Source organism: Cydia fagiglandana, chromosome 17 (assembly GCF_963556715.1).
Source record: "Cydia fagiglandana chromosome 17, ilCydFagi1.1, whole genome shotgun sequence".
Lineage (NCBI taxonomy): Eukaryota > Metazoa > Arthropoda > Insecta > Lepidoptera > Tortricidae > Cydia > Cydia fagiglandana.
This window is the reverse complement of record NC_085948.1, coordinates 9374912-9400103: the sequence shown is the minus strand read 5'-3', so window position 1 is coordinate 9400103 and position 25192 is coordinate 9374912. Positions and strand designations below refer to the sequence as shown.

Below are 25192 nucleotides of genomic sequence, written 5' to 3'. Positions count from 1 at the left end.
ATGTCGTAAAACTTTTATAATGATAAAGGATATGACAAAAGGTCACGCTTGGGTTGGGACGGTATTTATCACAAAAACTTGGGTGTGTTTTTATGTCATCTCCGCAGACTCTGGAATTTCTAATTTCCGGTTAAATGTTCTATGTTCAGAAGAAGGTCACTGGGCAGTTTATTTAAGCCATCTACTTTGTACTTTAATTTTGTAATTCATATACATATTATATGCCCATAGATAGATTTTATGCTCATTTGCACAAAACCCTAATCTTATTGTATACCTACACACTTTAATTATATGGCTTGTATCAGTAAAGTTTACATTACGTTGAAGTTAATTTTTCAATTGCAAGTAGGTACATGAATACATACGTACGAGTATATACGCACGTACGTCCACATTCTTCATTGTGAAACTTTTAGTGACAAATTGTGGGTGGCTCAACTTTAAGAGAATAGGTGAGCATTTCTCAAAAAGTTTGTACATTTTGATCACCACTTAGATTTCTACACACACACAATTCAAAGGTTTTGAGGTTTAATTTCTATGTGCTAGACAACATGAAAAATAAAATAATGAAACAAAGCATTATCGATTTATTTATATCTTGTAGAATACATAAGCAATACAAAAAATATACAAGTACCTACCTAATCGTAACTTATCCCTGGGATAAGATACAAAAAGTTTTGGTGATTTATAAACCTGAATGATTCTCATTAAAAACTTAATCACAAGTAGAATAAACTAAATCCAACGACGTGGGTCAGATCTGTAGAGCGGCGATCGGAACAAGAACAATCACGGATACGTCTACAGCACGTAATGAGTTTGTATACGCATAAAAAGTGTTCTATCGGCCGGTTGGTCCTTTGTTAAATAAATTAGTTTCGGTGTCTACCAAATTACGCCGCGGACCTATCTATATGTACATCACATTCGATCTTGGCAGGAAAATATGCTCTACCTATTATATTACTTTGAATACATGAACATACTTTAAGATCGTTTAACAAAACGGAGTTGAAACAATAGCACATCATACATCTTTGTAAGAAGCTTTTGGGAATACTAGTAGCCGAATACTATTTGTTTTCATTGATTTATTCATGGTCAGGCCGGAGATAGAAGGCGCCGACAAACACAGTCCTTTTGAAATAACGTCTCGTACGAATTGGTAATGAGTATGTGAAACGCAACTAAATAACATGTCACGTACTTTTACCTAAAGTGAAACTGAACAATTGTTCAGAAGATGAAAATTTTGGAATGGCGCTGGGTTGTCGTCAAATGTTTTTACTGTTAACGGTTTCATCACGGTTTAGGTGTTCTTGCTTCATAGTTACAGATTCAGCTTCTATCATAAAAATATAGTGCATTTCGTGATAAGGGCTTGTGATAAATTGGCTGTTTCATATGGCGTTCATTAGAAGCGTGCAAAATGCGGTCCGTTGCGCGCGATAACTTGACCGATAACACTTTTATCGCTTTAAATATTACCTATTTGCGAATCCCTGCCCGCCTTTTACTATACAAACACAGAAATAAAAAAGAAATGAACGTATTATCGTCAATATTTATTGCCAATTCAAATTCTTAATTATGAATCAGGTCAAATCTGGCACAAAAATAATAAATAAAAAGATCGTGCCAAAACTAGAACGAATACACACAGCTACAACATATATGTCATATTATATACAGGGTGATTCAGGAGACGTGAGCAGGACTAACACTGCGCATTTTGTAAATTATAAGCAAGTGTTTTGTATCAGTATTAGTGAGATTAACGTTAATTTTTTACTCGTGTTGAAAAAAAAATTAATAAATTTATTTACGACATGCATGGTCACCCTAACATTAGAATACTAAACTACCGATATTCTGTGTCAAATTTAATGTCATCACTGTCATCACGGTCTGGTTACTTTTGAAAACTCGTATCTCACTTAAGTTTGACAGTTTATTTTCTTCGTAATCAAAATGCTGTCATTACGGTTAAAGAGGTTTTATGTTTATTAATTAGGTCTTGTAGGGTAACCATGATTGTAGAGAGTTAAATTTGCCCTCAACAAAAAGTTAAAAATAGGAAAAAGTGTCGTTGTTTCACCTAAATACGACGGTCATCGATCAATTTATCAGTTACTGAGTATGCAGGATTAGTCCTGCTCACGTCTCATGAATCACCCTGTATATAAGTCACATATATGTATAATACCAAAGTGGAGTATTTATCTTGATGCGCACCGCATAATGTAGGGCGTATATACAGGATGGTTACTTATCTATTTGTGTGTCAATAAAATTTTATAATGTCACATACTTTGATCTTCGTATCCAAATAGCCTTTAATTTATATGAACATCAATGTTTGTGGCGACATTAAAATATAATGAATATTTTATGTCGAGCTATTAAATATCAGCGTCGGTCAAATATTTGGACCCGAGTTCTTCAAAACAAAGTAGGGTAATGCGTTTCGACACAATTATTTAGCATTTTCATATTAATCTCCTGCTTACGCAAAGCTTAATAATTTTGTTATTTTAAACACGATACAAAGCACTTTTCAAAATACATTAGTAAGTTAGCTCATATTTTATTTTGAAGTAGCGTCATCAACTTAGAAGGCACTATACTCAGTCAGTTTTAACTGATTAATTGAAACAAGAACACAAATCCATATAGAAAATTAAATTCATCCTGTTTATATTTTGAATAGTCTGATCTACATCGAACCGTCTAGTGCAGAATTGCTTATCTACTTAAGAGTAAAATTTACGCATTTTTGATTATTATGGTTGGTTGGCTCAACATATTTTAACATTTGTTTAGGTCCTTCCAACCTACCTAGACATACCTAATTATATTTTTGGTAAGTAAATATTATTAGCTTTGCCATTTTCATTTAGTAATTTATGGAATAAAACAATAATAAATCCGAAAAATACCAGTAACACTGAATAGAGAACTACCAATTTTCTCTATTCAGTGGTACTGGTATTTTTCGGATTTATTATTCTTGGGATTCTTGGAACTGCAAAATTTAATTTGATGTTTACCCGTTGCTCTTCGGTAGGTAAAGAAAAAACATCGTGAGGGAACCGCAACGCCAATAGGTCTAGTCACTCCTCCTCTGGGTTCGAAGTTTAAAAGGTGATTATCGAAAACGAAAAGACATCAAATCTTCATAACATTTCACCATTTTCAAAACATTTTAAAATATTCAAAAACATTTGACATTTTTTTAAAAACAGTGATTATTTTATCGAAAGTGGTTTTACCAGCTCTATATAGAATCTGTCGAAGATTGCAGCTGACTTGCATTGCCGCGTTATTCACTTCTTTAATTAACTATCAAACCAGAGGCACTCTCGATTAAAGCCCGGCTGGCTACCCGACTCTGTGCCCATGCGGCGAGTACCTGTCGCTGTCGCATTCGATTACATTATGATTGTTCAAAATTTACCACAAACCAAAATAAACCCTATTTCTTTGTTAACAAAGCCTATTAAGCAAGATCTTTCCAAACCTTAAGCGTTTTATAAGGGACTAAAAGTGACCTTATGGTTATGTAAATTAGGAAGTTGGGAGATTGTAGGCGACTGGCTGTCTCGAGTTTGTATGTTTTTATATACGTGTTCGTAATGAGTTCGAATTTGAGAGAATCCCGGTTTATACAAAAAATCATTATAACTACTTAGTTATTTATGAATGTAATATTGGTATGAATTTTATTAGTTGACGCAATTTTCATATTGTGAGTTAATAAAGTGAGATAACATCTGTACAAAGTGTGTCTGTAAATATTGTACTACATATTTTAAATTATGTAAAATTATATATTGTTATTTTAATTTACACCTGTATTTATACAAAAGTATTTTTTTATACTCAGTAAATGTACATATACAAACGTCTTAAAGAAAATTATGAAAATACATATTAAACCGGTACTAAATACCTAATCATTGACTCAACATATTTGTGAATAATCTCTTTAAGTACCAATATTTCATACATAACGCATGAGTGCGATTCTTTAGTTTGCGAAACTGAAAACTTCGACTACTTATTTTCATTTTCCTTTGCCCGTTTTGTAATATACATTGCACAGAATGATCTCAAAAAATCGCCAGGGACTTTTCCAAACTAGTTATAGATTTCGAGATCCAGATATATAGTTTTCTAGATTTAAAACTTTATAATTATACGTGTATATTTACATCCGTAAATAATATATCATACACATTGACCATTGCCCCTTTTAATAGTTAAAAATATGTTTTATTTATAAAATTATTTAATACTTTTGACCAAAGCTATCGTTTTGTAGAATTTAAAAAAACACTCGCTGACTTGTACCAAAATATATCAGAGCACATCTTTATAGTGAAAAATGCTACTAATTGTCGGCGTTTCATCGCACACAGTAATTATACTCGAGTCAAATGCCCTCCAGTTGATTACCCGTCCTGTTTCAGAATTGATCTTTGATTAAGAACTTTGGTGGAGGTTACTAACTAACTAACTATTTTGGCTCAGCGATCCAAAGAGAATCTTGGCCTCCGAAACGAGAGCGTGCCACCTGTCCCGATCCTGCGCAACTGCGCAATTGGTGGAGGTTACAGCGGATGGAATTTAATTATATACATAATTATTATGTTTGAATGAGGTTAATTTTATGGAAAGCAAATGAGTCCAAATGTTGCCTGATGTAATAACGCTCATTTTCGTAGCCTTGTTCAAACTTTGAAACTTGGACTTATCAAAATCAGCTTAACTGTAAGTTGGGTTTTGTAAATAATCCGGTTAGATCCGGTTACGTTTTATTTTTCCAGACACAACCAAATTGGGATACTTTTTATTTATGGTAGCACCTCAGGATCTGTCTGTAGGTTAATACCTCGATTTTGAAAATCATGTCAATTGAAATGTGTAATTTTAAAATTTTTGCATTGAAGTAAAGTTATGTTAAAATAAATATTTCAAACTAAAATACTGCTGCATTATAAAAAAATGAACTCGATGATTTATTTCGTAATTTACAGCAAGAAACGAAACCTACCTACTTGAATAACAACTCAGACGGCAATGTCACAACAATTGATGTCTCGAATGTAATCAAGTCAACCATCAATAATAATGTACTCCACATGACTCCACATGTAATAACATTCAGAGCGTACATCAAGCGACAAATCAAAATAAACAAGACGCATTCTACTGAACAGGTGCAAGAAAGAAAATTAAGGCGAGGCTCGCACTCGTACTGCCGTATTCGAACTTCAAGATATTCACAAGAGACGACACGTACTAGATCCATTCTAGACACGTTATAGTTTAGATATCAACTAGTTCTCTTTTGCAGCGCAATTCGGGCAACCAATGTCACTTTTACGTTAGATAGAGTAAGATATCTATTCGATGTGAATTCGATCTCTAAGTCATATCCTGTGGAAATCGTTCAAGAGTATCTCCAGAATCGCGTACCTAAATGTCAAATTTGACAGGTTAGATCTTAAACATATCGTTATCGTATCTTGGTGATGTCTAAAAGATATCTAATAGATGTCTATTTCAAAATCCGAATCAGGCCCTTCGACTAATGCGATATCTCGGTACTATGGAAGGAGTTGGTTTTATATGACCTTAGGGGCTTAGGGGATATATATGTTATGGACAAAGTGTTGAGATCTGGTTAAATGTGTACTGCCTGGGTGATATATCTAGGCGATGTGTTACTGGTAAAACTTGTCATATCAATCAAGGACACACTTCTTATTTATTTTATTTATAAACAGTATACAAAACAATTTCTTGGTACTTCATTTTTAACATCTTTGATAAAATGAATGAAATAATGAAAGTAATAACTTTTGATTAAATTGTGTTTTATCCATGGAGAGTAGAGTGATAGTGATTTATTTGCTACATATATTTATTAGGTGTAGAAATTATACTTAAATCTATTAAAAATGTTGGCTGGTTAGTTCCGAGATTTAAACGTTACGTTATGTTTCAGGAATCTCAAAGGAAATCTCGATACTAACTATACTCATGATGCATCGACTCAACACTATTACAGCAACATCACATAGCTAAATATTAAATAAGCTCAGCGAGACACGGCATCCAGGTGAAAAACAGTGCAAAAACCGTACGCAGTCGCCATTATAGCTTATAACTCAATCAGACACCGGCCGCGGCACGACAGGAATTTTACACTTTTTCTTCCTGCTGCCGCAAGGAACATATCACCCCGCAAGTAATACAGCCGGCCATTAACTAGCAACGAAACTGATGAAGAAAATTCCTCGCATTTCTTAACTATTATTGTCAGTAAAAGACGGTAATCTCAAGTCTACGTCATTTTATTTGCGAATAAAACTGCTAAGGATTTTAAAAACAGGTCCAGTGAGATTGGAACTCGCACTTCGAGGGTTGCTTGTTGATAGCCATTGCATTATTTTAGAGAGTAGAGTAGATTTGTTCTGTATTTGGACATAACGACGCTTATCATGAATAGTGACACAAAACAAAATGAAATGCCATTCGACTTTAAATCTTACCAGTAAAAAATAGAATATTAAACGCATTTCATTTTTAGTTGTACCACTGTTCATGATAAGCAACGATAATATGTCAATAAGTGGTAGTGCCAGTCAAATCACCACATTACGGAGAGTTAAAATCGCTTTCCGGGCTTCGGATATACTACAAGGATTCGACAAAACACGTGGGTATGTGTAATTAAACCCAACGTTACCCCAGTTAAGCGTAGGTAATTTCCTTAGGTCTAAGTAGAAGTCCGTGGGCGTGTGCGCGCATACATGAGGTGATTAATTACACCTGCTACTGTTCTCCTGATGACCATTGTTCCATCTAATGAAGGCATGAGATGAGTTTGGTATCTGATTCAATTTAAAACTTGTACGCTTTTTTTCTATTACCTTCTGTAGATTAAAATATTAATCAAAGAAAATAATATAGTTGTTTATTATTTTTACGTTACGTTAAATAAAAGGAAAATTAAATGTGCTTCTACAGGTATAACATTATTGAAGCTTCATTAAACTTCTCATTCTCCGGATTGAAGATTGGCCTCTCATTTGATTGAACAGGAAAATATTGCCAGAAAACATTTTTTAATCAAGTTTTTATTAATAACGTCAATTTTGTCAACTTGATGACTCGGGTTCTATAATAAATGTGAAATTTTAGCTACCTTCATTTAATACTACCAATTTCGAATAAAAAATGGGAATACGTGTTGTTTGTTTTTATTTCACGGATGAGGTTATTAGAGTGATATTTTTTACATACTTCAAAATATCCTGTTCTCAATTCATCAGTGCGAAAACAAGATTGCACAAAAACGTCGATGGATAAAGGCGGGGCCAGTCTTACGGATATATTTGCGTCGAAACAGTTTTGACAGCGGGCTGAAATGACGGTCATTACAATGTCGTTGACATCATTTTGTCCATCTTCGAATCGTGTGCCGCGACCGCAGAGCAAACAGCGTTGACTGTACTGTGGTCAGCTCCTGCGCATGTTTTATTAATTTCGAAATGTAAGTGTCTGCTCTTTAAATAAATATATAAATTTAGGTTAGCCATACGCTTTCAATTTTGAAAAAATTATAAGTGTTAGCTACTCTGTGGTCTATTTCGTTTGTTTGCTACCACTTGGACTTTGAAATAACCGCCCCGCATCTTTGTATTAAGTATGTATAAGAGTTGTGTATTGTGTATGTCTATACGACGCATAGATTATATTAACTTGTAAAGCTGTTACACAAAATAAGATCTATGTTATCTCGAACGTTAGCAAAATAATTATAACAAATTAATAACATGGGTACCTATTCTCGTCCGTCATCTCGAACAATAAAAAACCAAGTTTAATGTTTTTAAATAGTAATGTTGCAATATTGTTGATGGGACCAGCTAATCAGTAGGAGGCGAGTACAAGCGGGATCAGTTACCGGCTTGCTGCATCATGGCTGTTCTAATCATGTATCAGTCGAGATTAAAACAGGCCGGCGGATCGCTTCAAAGGCGGTATCACACTGTTATTTTGACTGATTGATCTCCTACAAAAAATCTTGCATCGCTACCGAGATCGACAGTAGCCGAGAAAAAACAAATTAGTTGGCTAAACCTTTTCATCCAACATTGTTATTATCATCACCTACCCCGTCTAACAATTCGGCAATGATTTTCTTAAAAAACGAAGCAGACCGGCCGTATTACAAACGCGTAAGGTTCGCTTTAAAGCCAACCTGTGAGCGAGTAGGTAATCGCGTTTGACGAAAGGCGAAAATCATCGTGCGTATGCGACCTTGGTTTCTTTACAAAAAACGCGATTTATTTTTTGGTGAAATGTTCCCTGGTGTCAGATGTAGCGGCGCGAGCTTTGACTGTCGAGATTCTCATATTTAGTTTTAATTGGTGGCTTTATCGAGTTTACATTTTACGGTCGAAGCCGATGAGAGGTTAATAAGCGGCACGTTTGAGAGGTATCTTCGTTTTTTAGAGTTCGGCGTTAGTCGTAGAAAACTATTAGGTATTGATGTCCCGGGTATTGTGATTTTATTAGGGTTACGTCCGCATCGTGCATAATCGCGCGCTTTGTTTATTGGACACGCGGTTTATTTTTTTTTTTAATGAACACTCTGATAATATTTATCTCAAATTATATTTCTTTATTATGTATTCATAATTCGTTTGGGTATGTTTAATTACAAAAGCTTTATTAACCTAACTTCTAGTAATGTATATTATTTAATATTGACATTACATATGAATTGTTTTATCGAAAAACTGACTAAAAATTCTAGACAACATTTATATGAATTATCTCTTTTATTGTCGTATTTACACCTACCTAAATATATGTATCATGAATTGTAATACATATTATTATTTGAGGTAGAATAAAACCTCTAGTTTTATGAACGTTTTAATGGGCACCCTTTATTGCAAATTTAAATCCAAATTGTACTTCACAAACTACAAATTCAGCCACCGATTATCCCACACAAACCGGCCGGAAAACTTTATCCTTAAACCCACTAAAGCTTACGGAACCGTGCACAGAATATAAATGTAATGTACTAAATGTGTGCTGTGCCCAATTTTTTATTGTTGAGGCAATAGCCGATATTGATTTCGGGTCTTTGATTCCATCATATTATTGCTTGTTTTATTAGTACCTGGGAACATAGTAATTAACCATATCGAAGCTTTTTTCTCATCTTTCTGGATCCTTTCGTGTCTATGGTCTATTATAACTCGACTCACCTTGAAAGGCGTATGCGCCGAAAATTGGTCTCATATTATTCATTGTCGACGTAGTTCCTGTTGTGTAATCCATTTTGATGATTTTTGAATAGGTTCTAATGATCCATCACTTCACAATATTCACTTGAACAATGATTCACCACAAACAACACCGCGCATTTTTATCGGTGTAATACTTAATCGGTGTGTTACGTTTACTGAATATAATAATTTTAAATGTTTTTAGAAAACTTTTAGTTAAACACGTCACACAAAACTGTCTCTAAACCAACGTCCACGATATAAAGTGGAATCAATTACTGCATCGCTGGCGGCAACTAGGGTCGGCGATAATACCCTACTCATATCCCGTATTACAATAGTATTCGCTCCACCTCTTTGCTCCCCTACCACTTTTTATTTACTGTTAATAATACTAAATCACCGACGTTTACGTATGTGAAAAAGTTACAGGGACCCCTCCCCTGTCAGAAGGGATATAAACAGAAAGTATGAATTTTGGCAAGATATTTGTCATAGTTGTTATATTCTTGGCTAAGAACAGTTTAAATCGACCATATTTTAATACCAGCTAGGTTAAAGTAAACACATATGCTTAGTATATTTGTAAATAGGTTACGTTAGCCACCTGAGAGTTCCCAATCGTCGCTCTCACTTGGCAGCACAAACTCAGTCGCCGTGGCCGAAACCGGCCAGGACAATCCTGTCCTGATGATATTTGTAATAAGACAAGTCCCTGATACCTATAGAATAGAGGAAACTTTGGTAATTTATCAAGAAAGGGATACCTATTCGTTTTGTTTTGTCTGAATCATTCGCAAATTACTAATGCTGCCTACAAGAGAACTAAATTACAATACCTACAAGCGACAAACAGTCTTAGCCACGAAATTCTAATTTGAGTTTTGCCATTGTTAATATAGTTATATCCAGTCTCCTCCTCCTCTTCATTACTTATGGTAAATGATTTCAAATATAAGATATAGCCGATATAGGTACAGTGTTTCGGCACAGTAACTGTACAATAACTAGGTACCGATCGAACTGACCTTTTCACACTTATATAGCCTGTAGTCATGATATTGAGAAAATCGACCAAGACGACCCACGTATACTTAACTTTTATCCTCCTGAAACCCAGAAGCAATTGCTTTGTTTTTGAAATTGGAACCCTTAGCTAAGCAATAAAAGTTCAAAATAGATTTTGAAATATATACCAAAAATTGTACGCAGGGACTTAGGAGGTTATATCAACTCATCAGCTCTGTCACTTTCGTCCCCCGCCGGTTCAGCAGCTGCTGGCGATAATGCCGTCAAAAAAACCGTCATGCAAATTATCGACTATTGTATCGATGTATTGCGTTCATACGTACCTATACGCATCCCGGTGCCGCGATTCGCTCCGCGTCCAACTTTTTGGGGATTGTAAAGTCTCCGACAGTCAGCTGTTTGTAAAATAAACCATATAAGTTATCTTACTAGCTAAAAAATAAGTACGTAAGTAACTTGTCTCTAATAACTAAAATAAATGTTATTCAATCTCTTAAGATTTACTCACTTGAAGGCAGTAACTTATGGTTGACGCATTATATGTATATTTCTTATAAATACAGATATCAATCACAATGAAAAAATCAACGATGATAATGTGGTACCTAGGTTCGTCCCACAATAAAAAACCAAAATATTTATTTACGTTTATATATTTCTTACCCTTTTGCGTTTAACCAAGAAATTGAATTTCGGTAAATATTTCTCTCTAACCACAGTGCGGTGGCGGAATATTTGCGACATATAAATTCAATACTGGTCCTCCATTTAATTTCCTTAAAAGCTTGTACATTAAAGATCCATTTTATGTGACACGGCTTTTAAGTTTGGTGCCGAGAGTAACTCTCTGGCTTGTATAAACAGCCCTTGGTTTTATTAGTTTTCGTGTCGTTATTTGCTAGAAAGTGATTGGCCCGAAGAGTCCCTTGATGTATAGTTAGTTTTTTTTAGCATTAGAAATAAGGTAAACAATCTTGATGTGTCTTTTAATTGAAAAACACATTTTAAAAATAAGTTACGGCAAATATGTAACAATTATGAATCTAATACGATCTTTTATATTCTTCTGCTTTCATAAGTAAAAGTTATTGATTTTTAAAAAGCGTTTTTCAATTAAAAGTCATGTCAAGATCGCTTTCCTTCTTGCAAGTTCTTTCTAATGCTAAAAAAAACGAACTATAATATTGCACATTACAAGGTACTGCTTTTAGATAAATGGACTAAAATGTGCAGTAAGGGATGAAAAATACATATTACTTATGACACATTTCCAGAACAAATCTCTAAAGGTCGTTTTATTATATTTTCTGAGTTTACTTATATTCGGAAAGGGTTTCATTGTTCTCATTGCTAAAGGATTCAGATGAGGGATAATGTGACTGGAATATCATTTTTGTGTCAAGTAAATAAATACTCGGACTATAGTCCCGAGGACTTATTACACAGTTCTCTTGAAAGGTTTATATTTATGGAAAGGGTTCGATCGAAAAAAAGTTGGAGTGCGTTACTCGTACTTATATGTTGTTTACCCTTTTTAACCGACTTCCATTTCATAGAAGGAGGAGGTTCTGTATTCGGTTGTGGCTATGTTTTTTTTCTTTATACATTACGATATCGTTAAAACTTATTTATAGTCGGCGCAACTTAAGATCACATATTTGACAGTCATGAATTATCTATGCATGACTTTAAGGCCATCAAGTAAATGGTGGGTCTTAGTTTCATATTAAGAGTTAAGAGTGACATTCCATTTCCAACTGCAGCTGCAATACTGTTCATTTTACTATGGAAATTGACAATGACAGCGACGCGTTTCCGTAGTAAAATGAACAGTATTGCAGCTGCAGTTGGAAATGGAATGTCACTCTATTCATAATTGTCAAGTATGTGATCTAAGAATTTTTCCATCACAAACCCTATCGTGCAATGTAATATCTGTTCAGTTGTTAACTTTACCCATATTTTCAACGGTTCTCTGTTTTCTCTGTTATCAATAGTGGAGTTTTGTTACAAATGTTAAAATGAATGTTTAACTCTAACTCTCAAGCTGAAATGAACGCGTCAAATAGTCCAACTTTCCCCAGACATTTAAATTTGCCTTTTGGAGCGGAAAATTTACCAATAGTAGGTACCCCTCGAAGCGGGCTACTCGTGGGATGAGATAGTTAGGAGGTACTTGCGCGTATTGCCTAATAATATCAAGAGATGTAGCTTTCTGAAATAACTTTGCACCGACTTGATATTTAAATCAAGTAGGTAGTTTTTTTTTCTAGAGTTATTCAATGTGATAGAGAGATGTTGTTTATTTATAAGGTCTAGCGTACTTCTGATCGAAGTATTATTACGGATCTAGCCATTTTCCTGCATAGCATTTTCAATTTCAAATGTCATCATTAATGACAAATTCCTATCAGAATTTGACGTTTATAATGACACTCCACACACTTAAGGCCGAGCCACACCGGCTTGCGTGTGCGTGACGTGCGCGTGTGCGTGCGCTAAAATGTTGGAGCCGCACACGCACACGTCACGCAAGCGGTGTGCCACTTCTCATAAGGATCTGTATACTACAACGCCGCACGCGCACGTGCACGTCACGCACACGCAGCCGGTGTGCACAAACCATTAGTTCTATTAAAATCGATGCAAAGTTAACCTCTAAAACTACCTTTTGAATTGTTCAAGGAACTCTACAAATTTAAAAACGTAACCTTTTTACGCTCACTACATCCCATCAGAATTCATTCGTGAAATCCTGACTCATGTTTAGTTATTGTGACTTTCATTCACGTATCGACAAAAAAGTCATTCAACCCTCCTCGATTGAGTTTTTGTTAAAGGGATGTTCATGTCCAGTGGCAGTAATACAAGGCACGGATAGTTTGGCGTGTGTCAAAACAAAATCGAGTGGTACCTTGGGACTTGTTGCCGCGGGCTATAGCTGGAAATACTCCTACTGGGCGTGAAAAAGAATAACACTTGAGGTGAAGTGGCATTTGATAGGTGTTTTGTGCGAGCCATATTTGACAGATTTGGAGGCGTATTGTGTTTGAAGATGTTTGGAATGTATGTTGATTGAGTGAATGTCATTTATTAAACCTTACATTCTGCATGCTGTTGTTGTTGCTAAGACTTTAAAAAGTCAATGCAGATTTGTTTTTTGCTGAATTTATTTATTTGCTATTTGCAAATACTTGATCGTAGTTCTGCATTCCAACCATAGTTTTTTTGTGGTATACGAGTTACGACCTAAATTATCCTACGATATTTATTGTCTGCATTATTTCATAGTTTGATTGCTTCCTTGTATGAATTGCGTTGGTGAATGCGAAGATTGACAGTATACAATTTTTACTTCGTACTAAATTGAAATGCCGGGAAGCAAAACTAGTTTTAATGCACAGAATCTAGAGAGAATTATTTAAATATTTGTGCCGATTATTAGGCCTCATCATAAAACGAATACGTAATTGTAATATTTCCTTTACATTACGAATCTGTGCAACTCATTTATCAAGGGTTATTTTATGAGCCGGCCACTCATAGTAAAGGCAGAAGCAAACATCAGAATAAGTATGTATTATATAGCAAGCTCTATAGTATAGCCATACATCTTACAGTATTTATGTGCCGCAGTCAGCTCCGTGCTTTAGTTAGGTATCTCGAAGAGCCCGGGCGGGCATTGTTCCTCGCACGTCGAAGCCACTCGAAAGTGACCACTTTCACCGGCTTGCACAAATCGGCTTACATGTGCACTCCACTTGCATTATTCTGTAAAGGCCATCTTATGAAATTATTATCAACTCTTTATACTCTTTTCTATACATATCTACATATATTGTTTTCACGTCCTAAAAGATTTTACTGTGTAATAACGTATAGTGTCCTTGGTTAGTTACAGATTCCATATACATAGTTTTGTTGACATGTTTGGAACAAGGTCTAGTAAAGTTAGAGTGATGAAATATTATATAATATTAATAAGCATTTAAAATTATAACATATAACAACTATACGGATATCATGTCAGATATTGTTGATAAAACGTAGATAAATCAGTTTTGTAGTAAGTAAAATTTTATGAAAATATTAGAATTAGGCCGTTTTGGCAAATAAGATAGGTAAGTACGTACCTACCTACCTAGTACCGTACCGTACCGTACCGTAGTACCGTAGTAGTACCTATAAGAGAATAAGGAGAATAGCGCTGGTGGCCTAGCGGTAACAGCGTGCGACGACTTGCAATCTGGACGTCGCGGGTTCAAACCCCGGCTCGCACCAATGAGTTTTTCGGAACTTATGTACGAAATGTCATTTGATATTTACCAGTCGCTTTTCGGTGAAGGAAAACATCTTCAGAAAACCGGACTAATCTCAATAAGGGCTAGTTTACCCTCTAGGTTGGAAGGTCAGATGGCAGTCGCTTTCGTAATTACATAAAACTAGTGTCCTGCCTACGCCAATTCTTGGGATTAGTTGCCAAGCGGACCCCAAGCTCCCATGAGCCGTGGCAAAATTCCGGGACAGCGCGAGGAAGATGAAGATGCTGACGTACCTACATATAAGTGAAATTATGGATACTGAGGATATCCCTGTTTAACTTAATTACATAAATAACATTGTTTCTCGGGCCATGCATATCTGTAACAAATAATTTACAGGTGTCAAAACAATGTTCGACCGCGACCTTTCTCACTCCGTTGACTAAACGTCAGCCGAAGAAATTAATAACAGACGAGAGCGCTAATTAAAGTCATTAGTTCAAGAGTCGAGTCGAGAAGATGCCGACAGAAAAAAGTGGGAAAAAAGTGTGTGATCAGGCCGACACACGCCCCCGCCGCAAGTCAACCACGCGTGTTTGTGGAAACAAGTCAAATGTGTTAAATATGGAGCGTCGCTGAAATCCCGACCGGTCACTAGAAGAGACTGCAAGTTTTATTCAATTAATAATTGTTGTGGTATGAAGAAAATACACTTTTTATAAATGAAAATGATGTATTTTCCTTAAAACAAATTAAATTCATACAGAGCGTCGTTAACTTGGTATGGGTTGAGAAAAGAAGAGAGATTGAGTGAACCGGTGAATGGATAAACTAATAGAAACATTCGGTCAGTTAAGGTTGCGTTCAGAAACAATAATTAATGTCATTAAGTCAATAATTATTTATTTATTTAAACTTTATTGCACAAAATATAAATAAAATGTACAAATGGCGGATATGGCTAAACAGAGATGTAATAAAAATGGTGCAAGAAGAAAAGTAATTATTACTCGTATTTCTACTAGATACTGAGTTCGAGGTAGTGTTATATTTCGAACCTAATCTTCTGAACGTTCAATTAAAACTCTTCTGCTATACGTGACAGGACACACTCTGTAAATACGACCCAGTCTAAGAGAAAGGCTTGCCCCTAGTTCCGATGTCGAGGGGTCAATACAAATATCCGGGCTTTGATTAGTGGTGCGGAATGTGTTTTGGTTTAATGAAAAAGTACCGATATTTAGATAACCTAGATATCCTAGATAATATGTGGTAAGAATAATATTACATTGTTGTCAGTTGAATCAAGTTTCTCCAGGCGTGTCTCAATCCGCGATCCCTACAAGTACATCCGTCCCACACCAATTTTGGTGGCTAGCCATAGGCCGCGCGTGGCGCTTGCGCCACCTAGCGGTCATATCTGTCCTAATCGTAACAGACGTGTTTTGTTAGAGAGTGAATCTACTGTACCTATTAGTACTATTATTTATATGTGGTTTCTCCCAGTTTCGTCTTCAGTTTCTCCTAAAATCATAATACATATAGGTACTTATTCGCCAGTTTTTAACGCGCAAAGTGGTTTGACGTTTATAAAAACGTTGGAGTTATCCAATGCCTCTTCAAGAAGTTTAGCGCGTTCTGTTTCCGTGTGCTGCCCATTAAGTTATTCAATTCACAGCGAACGGCATTTTCTTTAGGTAGGCGCTATAATGGACCTTAATCCGTCGTCACACATGTCTTCAGGGGCGGTCCGCAAATGGTCCAATTGTTGAGATACAGACTATTGAATTTAAGTATCTATGTATTTTTTTCGAAAAAATCAAATACCTATTACCACAAATATTGTATGCATTAGAAAACTTAATTCTTAAATATCTCTTAAGAAATATTATGTCTGGACGTAATAAGCGTAAAATAATACTGCTGGGCAGAGGAGACATATTAAGGTAGGTACACTAGGTACCTAGTAATTACTTGTTAAGGTGCAGTAGGTTCAGCCAGCAGAGTTTTTGAAATTTCGTAGCACTTTTTTAGATCACAATATGGTTGCAAAAACAATTTTTAAGCAAATTTAGACCTTTCTCCAGTAACTTCATCGATTCGAAACTTGATTTCTTGACTTTGGCTCGATAGAATGTACAATCACGAACTTAGGTCAAAAACTTACCTTAAATTTGTTAGCACAAGCTAAAAATATGAAAATTCCTTCTAAAAATGCGCAATTTGATTTATGATCGAACTCATCCACTATTTTATTTAAAATCATTGTGCTACTTATGTATAATCATTGTGCTACTTATGTATACCTAATCATTATGCTACCTATGTATAATAATTATGCTTCCTATGTATAATCATTGTGCATGTAAAACTCGACGACCTCTCAAAACTTGCACCAATTCGTAATGTAGCTCTTGCATGAGCCACATTATATTTCTCGTAACGGATCATTACAATATCTCATCGTGACATAGAAAAATTTTACATGTCATTTGGACATATTTGTAGCAGTGTTTGTTTTTCATAGGGCGGGTGTGCCGCACGGCGCGTTAGGCGCTCGTTAGACAAATGTTTCAGTACATTTACTACGCCAACGATTACGATCTTTTATTTGAAAAGTTCAGAATATACTGCATTTTTCATGTATTTTAGTAAATCTAGTCCAAGTAGCGTTCTTACAAAATTAGTATTTTTAAGAACTATGACTTTCTTATCGTTGTGATTGTGATTTTACTATTTTTGTTCTTTTAACTAGTTACATAAAATATCATAATTAAATGAATAAAAAAGATATAAGCTAGTAGCTTCTACTACTGTCAATTTAGTAACTACATAAGTAGAAAGTGGTTTTGCCGAGTTATGAGAGATTTGTAACTGCTAATATGCACCCCCTCGCGAAGAGAAACGATGCCAGGGCAACTCTAAAGGATAATTAACCGTTGGTATGATTGCCGTCACTAATTTCCATATTTCATACTATTGGCACATATCATAGATTACCGATACGATGTGCAAGTATAGCGATTCGTATATTTTAAAACAAGTTATATGTCTGTCTTAGACGTTCCCGCGTGTGAAGTAGGGTCTGTCCTACCTCGATGTTGTTTATAACAACCTATCTTGGATTGATAGGTAGGTCATCTACATTGATACCGTTTAGTGTGAGTTCGAAAATTTGCTACTTTTTTTTAGTCCTAGATGTATACATACTAAACTAAACACTAATCAATGTGTGAATAGGGCGTCATATAAATTAGTAAGTAATAAATTGAAAATTATTATTTATTCAGTGTTAACTCGTATAATACCTATATCATACCCAATGTTCATGAAATGTGTCAATAACGCAAAACAAGTATCACAATAGGTACCTATACACTTTTTAACTCTTTACCAGGCTGAAATTCCAAAAATAACAATTGAATGTCAGTCTTATTTATCGAAAATAGAACACATGTTTGAAGTGCCGTATGTGGGAAATACATATATATCTTTTAGCCTGGTAAAGGGGTTAAGTTTGAATGTTAGAAGGATAGACCAGGTTATGGCGTTGTTTGTGAACATTTGTTCGGGGCGAACTAAAAGTTATGATGAAAATTAATAAAATAAGGAATGTAGTCTTCCTTTATTTGGTCAGTCTAAAGTTTGGCCTTAAAGGGGCCCTCTGATTAACAGTCCGCCGGTATTGGCCTGTCAGTTAGAACAAAATTTTGACAGTTCCGAACAACTGGCAGGCCGATATCGCCCGGCGGACTGTTAATCAGTGGGCCCCTGTGTGATGTTCGATTTTATGTAATATTTTTTTTACTAGGTTGAGAGTAAAGAAAATACAGAAATGTACAATTCAAAATCAATATGATACCAATTCGAATACGCCACATCCAATATTATTTTGATCCGCCTAATGAAACGTTGATTCAAAGAAGCCTTTTATACGTAATCGCCCAGGAACTGACTAAAGTGAAATAAATGTCATGTACTAAGAAAAAGTGACCAAGGCCTCCAGTGCCCAGGCTGGAATCGAACTGGCGTCCTCTGCTATCGCGGCAGGTGCCTGTGCCATTCGGCCAGCGGGCCACACCAGCATAGGCATAATTTTATTTGTTCTAATACTTCTAATAGAACTGACTAAAGCATATCAAATGGGACTAATTACAGACGGAACTCGGCGCGGGCAACATGTGGCTTGAATTATAGCATCACCAGGGAAAGCTGACCATCGTCACTCACTGTCAATCTCGCGGCGAAAGAGAAGGCGCATGTTTACTAAAGCGGGGGCACATTTTTTTATACCACAGCAGTGGTAAACAAGCGTACAGATAGCAGAATTTTAAGAGTAAGCTATTGGCAATTTCAGCTGTAGAGCAGTTCGTCCACATATGTAAGTAGTGTGTTGAGCTTACCGTGGGACTAGATTGATGTATGTAAAATTGTCCTATAATATTTATTTATTTATATAGTACGAGGAATTATAGGAGGGCCCAGATTGCCCCCTATATACTGCACCGTGCCAGGGGCAGGGCACAGCGCAAACCCGTCAATCGTCGTCCTCAGGTCAATATTTATCAAGTTTTTGTAAGATTTGTATCATTAATATGCTCCTTACTGACCGTTTTATAGTCGTACGTGCGATTTAGTGTATTACCAGTTTCATTGGCAATTTTCATTTATTTAAGCTAACACATATTGTATTTAAGCTTAAACAATTATAATAGCCTTTTCGCGACAATAGAAACAAGAATACAACGAAACCGTTTTCAATTCCTTATCATAGTGTCATAGTATTACATATCAACTTCCTAATGCCAACATTGTGATATGGCTATAGCCGGGTCTCCACCAAGCGCACGCGCTCGCGAGGCAGCCTCGGATGCGTGGCTCGCGAGCCTGGCCTCGCGAGCCAGCCTCGAGGTTAGCTCGGAGACACTGAGGCGAGCCTCGCGAGGCAGACCGAGCCATTAGAAGTCCGAGACAAATCACGATGCATAGTTGTGTATTTTCTGCTACTGCAATTTTACTAGTGGCTTATTGTTTAAAAAAGAGAAAAACTCGCGTTTTACGAAAATACCAACAAAACGCTGATGGATAAAAAAACTTTATGAGCGTCGCAATTAACAGGGAAATATGTACATTATTTCAACAATTGTAACTTGATAAAACCGTACATAACTTTACATGAATTGAAGAATTTGAAAATTTGTTCTCAATTTTGACTGAGTAAGTTAATAACTATAAGATTTTTAGCAAACGGAGACTCTTATACCAGTTGGCAATTTTTATTTCAAGTATCGAAACAGAATATTCCAAAAATGCATTCATTTAGACATTTCCCTCCAACAGTCTTCCTAAGAGTTCATAATTATTTAAACTATGTTCGCGCTCGCGAGCCAAAACCACCACCAGTCCACACCGAACGCGCAGCGCACACCGAGGCACCTTTGAGCATGTCGCATTTACCGACAGCGGATGGCTCGACCCCGAGGCACGCTCGGCCGAGCCAACGTGCGCCCGAACGGCCCCGAGGCACGTCCACACAGACCGAGCATTTGGCTCGCGAGGCTGCCTCGCGGGCGCGTGCGCTTGGTGGAGACGCGGCTTAAGAAGTCTTATAACGTTAGGTGACAAGCAAAATTCATACAAATATCGACCTTCTCGTAGTACTTATATGGTTTTTTATGGCTATGATGTGGTGGTAATCAGTAAGTTTTGCTTGTCACCTGACGATAACTTGATTTTGGTTGACATCGCCACGGTTTTTACAAAATGCCACCTGGTTCCCATGCCAGTTCCAACGTCAAATGATGTCATTAGAACAAGTCAAAGTGACCCCAGTTATATCCATATAAGATTAATGTTCCACGTCAGATAATTATGTTTCGACCAAGTTAACTAGCCATTAAGTTCGTGTCAAAGGGTTGGAAAACGGAAATTGGATTGTGCAACATAATACTCAGTAATTTGTATGATTACTTATTTCTGAATAAATATATCATTCGACCGTTTCCCCTAAAATCAGTCCTGCGAAACTTATTGACCAAATGGTACATTTGACCTAATTTTTAAAAAGGCAAAAATGATAAGAGCTGTGAGATACGAGCGGAGTGGAAGGAATATTACTGACTACAGACTTTTGATTGGTATTCTTTCTATACAGGGTGTGTCTGACCTTGGGCCTTTAAATCCAGGGCTCGATTCTACTCGCTAAACTGAGCTACTTTTATTATAGCACCAACCCCGAAATCCCGGATATAAATTTTTTACTGTTTCATACATTTTGGCTGATCAGATGTCGACGGTTTCTATGGAAAAGCCAAAAAAATTTCCCCGATTTTAGGGTTGGTCCCATAGTAAAAGTAGCTCAGTTTAGCGAGTAAAATCAAGCCCTGGATTTAAAGCCCCATGGTCAGACACACCATGTATACACAAAAGGTCAAACGAAACAAGATAAAATGAATTTCGGGCAGAAATTGAGAAATCAATACCTAGGTACCTAATCATAAACACTTGATTTAAATTTATAGCAGGAGTGTTAACATCCACTTTATATTTTGCGTAGGTACTTTATGTAAAATTAAATGAAGTTAAATTATTAAAATACCTAGCCGCAGTTTACGATCAAGCTTCCCATTTCAAGATGATATAAATTGGCCATAATCTCTCAAAGAGGGATATTAATTCCAGAGGCATTGTTGAGCCCACCTCTCTCAGGAGCCATTGTGTCGATTTTCTAAAGCAAATTCCCGCCATAATTATTTTATAAATCTTTTTGAATTTGTAGACATTAGATAAAATATTGTAAGTTTCTATAAATAATAAAGAATAAGTTGACGAGGCAATAGCCTTATAACACCAGCCAATGTAAGAACACTGGCTGAAATGTTTGACTGCACTTTTGGCGTATTTATAGTTACTGGACATCCTAAGACGTTTTCTAGGAGGCTTAATAGCCTGATCTGAGTATTCACATTTGCAAGCAAGAGATACTTCTTCCCCATTTGTGCCAGTGTACATAATGTGCCTACATTAACAAACAACCGATATTAGTCGATTGAGTTAGCATGAGGATGGAGGAGGATAGAAGTAAGGATGAGTTGAGTTCATAGAGCTCTTTATGACTGAAATTGTATGTATTTTTATATTTTTTTGTTTAAAGGGGATGTGCGTCACGCACATTGTGCGTTTTACATGCATTCTTTTTGCAAGTTTATGGCGTATATGTTTTATATTTTTCTGTTATTATTGTCTCATTGATAGTGGGTATGATCGCGAATATTATTTTTGTGTTTTAACATTTTATTACTAAATGAATAACGCACATTATTTTGTTCCTAGTAATTTCCATGCATGACACAAAATTGTATATAACTTAGTAGGTAAAGTTCAAATATTCTGTATCTTTTTTTTTCAAAAAAATCAAAAATTATTTAGTGTATGGCAATGGGTGAGGTATACAAAGGTTGTACCAAATATTTATGTTCTCCATATCCTGCCTTACAAAAGCGTACAATATTGGTAAGTTGTCTTAGAACTAAATACAATTTTTAAACTTCAATAACAATAAACTATGCTAGATAGACTCAATAATAATGAATAATGTGTACTAGCTCAGTAAAAAGTCATTTATACTACACTATTTGATTAGCCAATCAAACAGGCTTTTTTTGAAAGGTAATGATGCCAAAGGTCTGTGGGAAGTTTGTTAAATATTTTTAATTTCATACATATAACGCTTTTTGAAAAGAGTGCCGATTTAGGGTTAGCGCGTATTATGTCATACATGTATTTGGTTCGGATTGGCTGAGTAGTAGACTTTTTTTACAGGAAACAAATCTGGATTAGTTTTTACAAATATGCAGACTTCATATATATAAAGTGATGGGAAAGTAAGTATTCTGTTATTAATGAAATATGGTCCACATGATTCCATTTGATTGATACCGTAAATTGAACGAATGCGTTTTTTTTGTAATCTGAAGATTCTATCTTTATTGCTGCTGTTTCCCCACATTATTAGTCCGTAACGTCTTATGGATAATTAATTAACAATACCAATCAGGGTATCGATATCAAGATCAAGTCAACGCATCTGTATTCAGTTCTGTTATTGTAGTGTAGGCACGCCCGCTCATTAGCGGACAAAAAATGGCGTTTTATTTAGCGATATGACTCACTGGCCGTTTATACGCTGTGATACCCGGTTAAACTAGACAATAAGCGTTTTTGTACTGGCACGTTTGCACTTTGTTTGTACATTGGATTTACTTGCAAGAATTTGATGGCTGAGGCTATCAAAATGCAGTTTTCAATTATTACTCTAGTTATAAATTAATCTTCTTTATTACATTTTATTTCATGTTTAAGAACGTATGATGTTGATGGTATTCATTAGGTAGGGAGATTTAAATTGTGAGTGGTTTTATTTAAACCACTTACAACTTACTTACTTACTTACGGCTTTATAAATTTTATAGACTTGTGTTTTCATTCTTGAAGCTTCATCTATTTCTTGCGGTCTTACAAGATCAATTAAGGTTTCAAATAGGTTGATGATGGACCAACAAAAGAAAGATTCACATTTATACCAACCGTGCAATCACGATGCCTAATATTGATTGCCCAAGTTCTCATTTTAATATGTAAATCATTTTCTTACTATTATCTAATAGGACGAGTTTGTGAAGTTGCGTGAGTAGGAATCGTTTGTGTAATTATACAGAGGTTTGGTGTCAGACCTCCCTAGAGCATATCTGCCAGAAACTTTTTTATTATTCAATAATAAGGAATTTTATTAAATAATTGAACACGAATACCAAAACCTAACTCGGGAAATCATTGTAATACCGGGTGTGGCCTGAAACATGAGCAAATAATGAAACATAGATTGTACTCCTCAAACGGTGACACTTTTGTTCAACAACTTTTAAAAATTATGAAGTATTTAGACTTCCTATTTTTGACGATATTGACGTTGCTTGTCATGCCTTAAACATAACAAAAAATCGCAATACATTGCGTCTTAGAATAAACTTTAAAGTGTATTAAAAATCAAACTACAAGTTATTTTTAAAAGTTGCTCGTATTAAAGGCCACATCCGGTATATTACGTAGTTATGTTACAGTTTGATTTGTCAATGATGTTTTAACATTCGGAAATTACAAAATACTTATTTTTTAATTTTATTTTTGTCACTGTTAACAGGCGGCCCGATTTGAACTTTAAGATACTTAGTCAAATATTACGACTTGATACGATATGGATTAGATATGTTAGTGTCAAAAGTGCCGTTTTTATTTGAAGAAGCGTCACTTTTGACACTGATGTATCTAATCCCGTATCTAGTCGTAATATTTGACGTATCTTAAAGTTCGAATGGGGCCGAGTCGCAGACAAAAATTAAACAAAATGAAACATGCTTCCCAACGTCGTGTGCGGTATGTCATCGCGAACGCCACTTCAGCGGTGTCTTTGCGGTGTAATCGTCCCTGAAGCGCGTACGCAGCGATTTCAGCGCGTATTTCACGCCTTTTTTGTCAACTGCGCCTGAGGAGCGTCGCTCGTATGAAGCTCCTAAATAGCGCGTGAAGTGTCAACTAATTGCCAGCGAAAGCAAAGGACACTTTTTGCTCGAGAGAGGAATAATTGGGAGATAATCTTCAAGGGACATTGTTATTTTAGGATCATCCGTAAAGGTCGAGACGTGGGTCTGATATATTTTTCTATTTGCGCTACTTTGACTGACATAAAGAAGTTTTAGTATATAAATTACGGTACATGTAACATAAGGTATAATTTAAACTTTTATAAGTTCCTTTCTTTTCCTTCTAGCTCCATTATGACAGGGTGTCGATCATGTTGTGGATGTTGCCTTACTTAAATATATATGTTGCTATACCTACGTAATAAGAATGTAATAAATATTTCTTTATGTTACTCATTTCTATTCTGTTCAAATAGGGGATTAATGTCCAAATGTCGATACCTTACTAATTAGGGCATCATCAACGTTATTTTAAGACAGCAGTGTATTGCCACTGACTGATACTTTTCAATGGTAAAAATTGGGTAGTTTATTTTATTCAAAATTCCTAATGGAGTAATTCTTCTCCATACTAGGTACGAGTATGTGAAGGTAATTTAGTAAAATAGTAATTGTTAAAATTAATATTCTGTGAACTGTAGTATCGCACAAATAATATTCAATGAATAATAATTTCACAAAAAAAAAATTCTCTTCCAATAAAAGTATTACTAATAAGCTTTCTATAATTTGTAATTGGTTTGTAATAATTAATTATGACTTGGTATCTATAGACTTCAGTGAACACATTTCACAATAGTACCTAAATAAAAATGAGTTAAAGCTTAAACATAGGTACCTACCTACTTATTAACAAAGAGACAATCAACACGGCAAATTAAGGGTTTTGTAAGAGCGATGAAGCGTTCGCAAATTTGTAATTAAAATGTTTCTGAGAGTCTCAAGGCTTGTGTAAATGACTCGATTTTTGTTTGATTCAATAAAATATTATTTCCGTTCCGTTTATTACTAATTACAGTAGGGTAGGTCCCAAACA

At 35.6% G+C, this 25192-nt stretch overlaps 1 protein-coding gene across 1 annotated transcript in view; it reads right to left on the bottom strand.

Moving 5' to 3' along the window:
* Positions 1-9476, bottom strand: part of LOC134672411 (protein gooseberry-neuro) — a 36690-nt gene extending 27214 nt beyond the window's left edge. Inside the window, exon 1 of the mRNA XM_063530293.1 lies at positions 9306-9476. Coding sequence (XP_063386363.1) covers positions 9306-9378 — 73 coding nt within the window. The 5' untranslated portion in view covers positions 9379-9476. The remainder of the gene's footprint in view (positions 1-9305) is intronic.
* Between the last annotated feature and the right edge of the window lie 15716 nt (positions 9477-25192).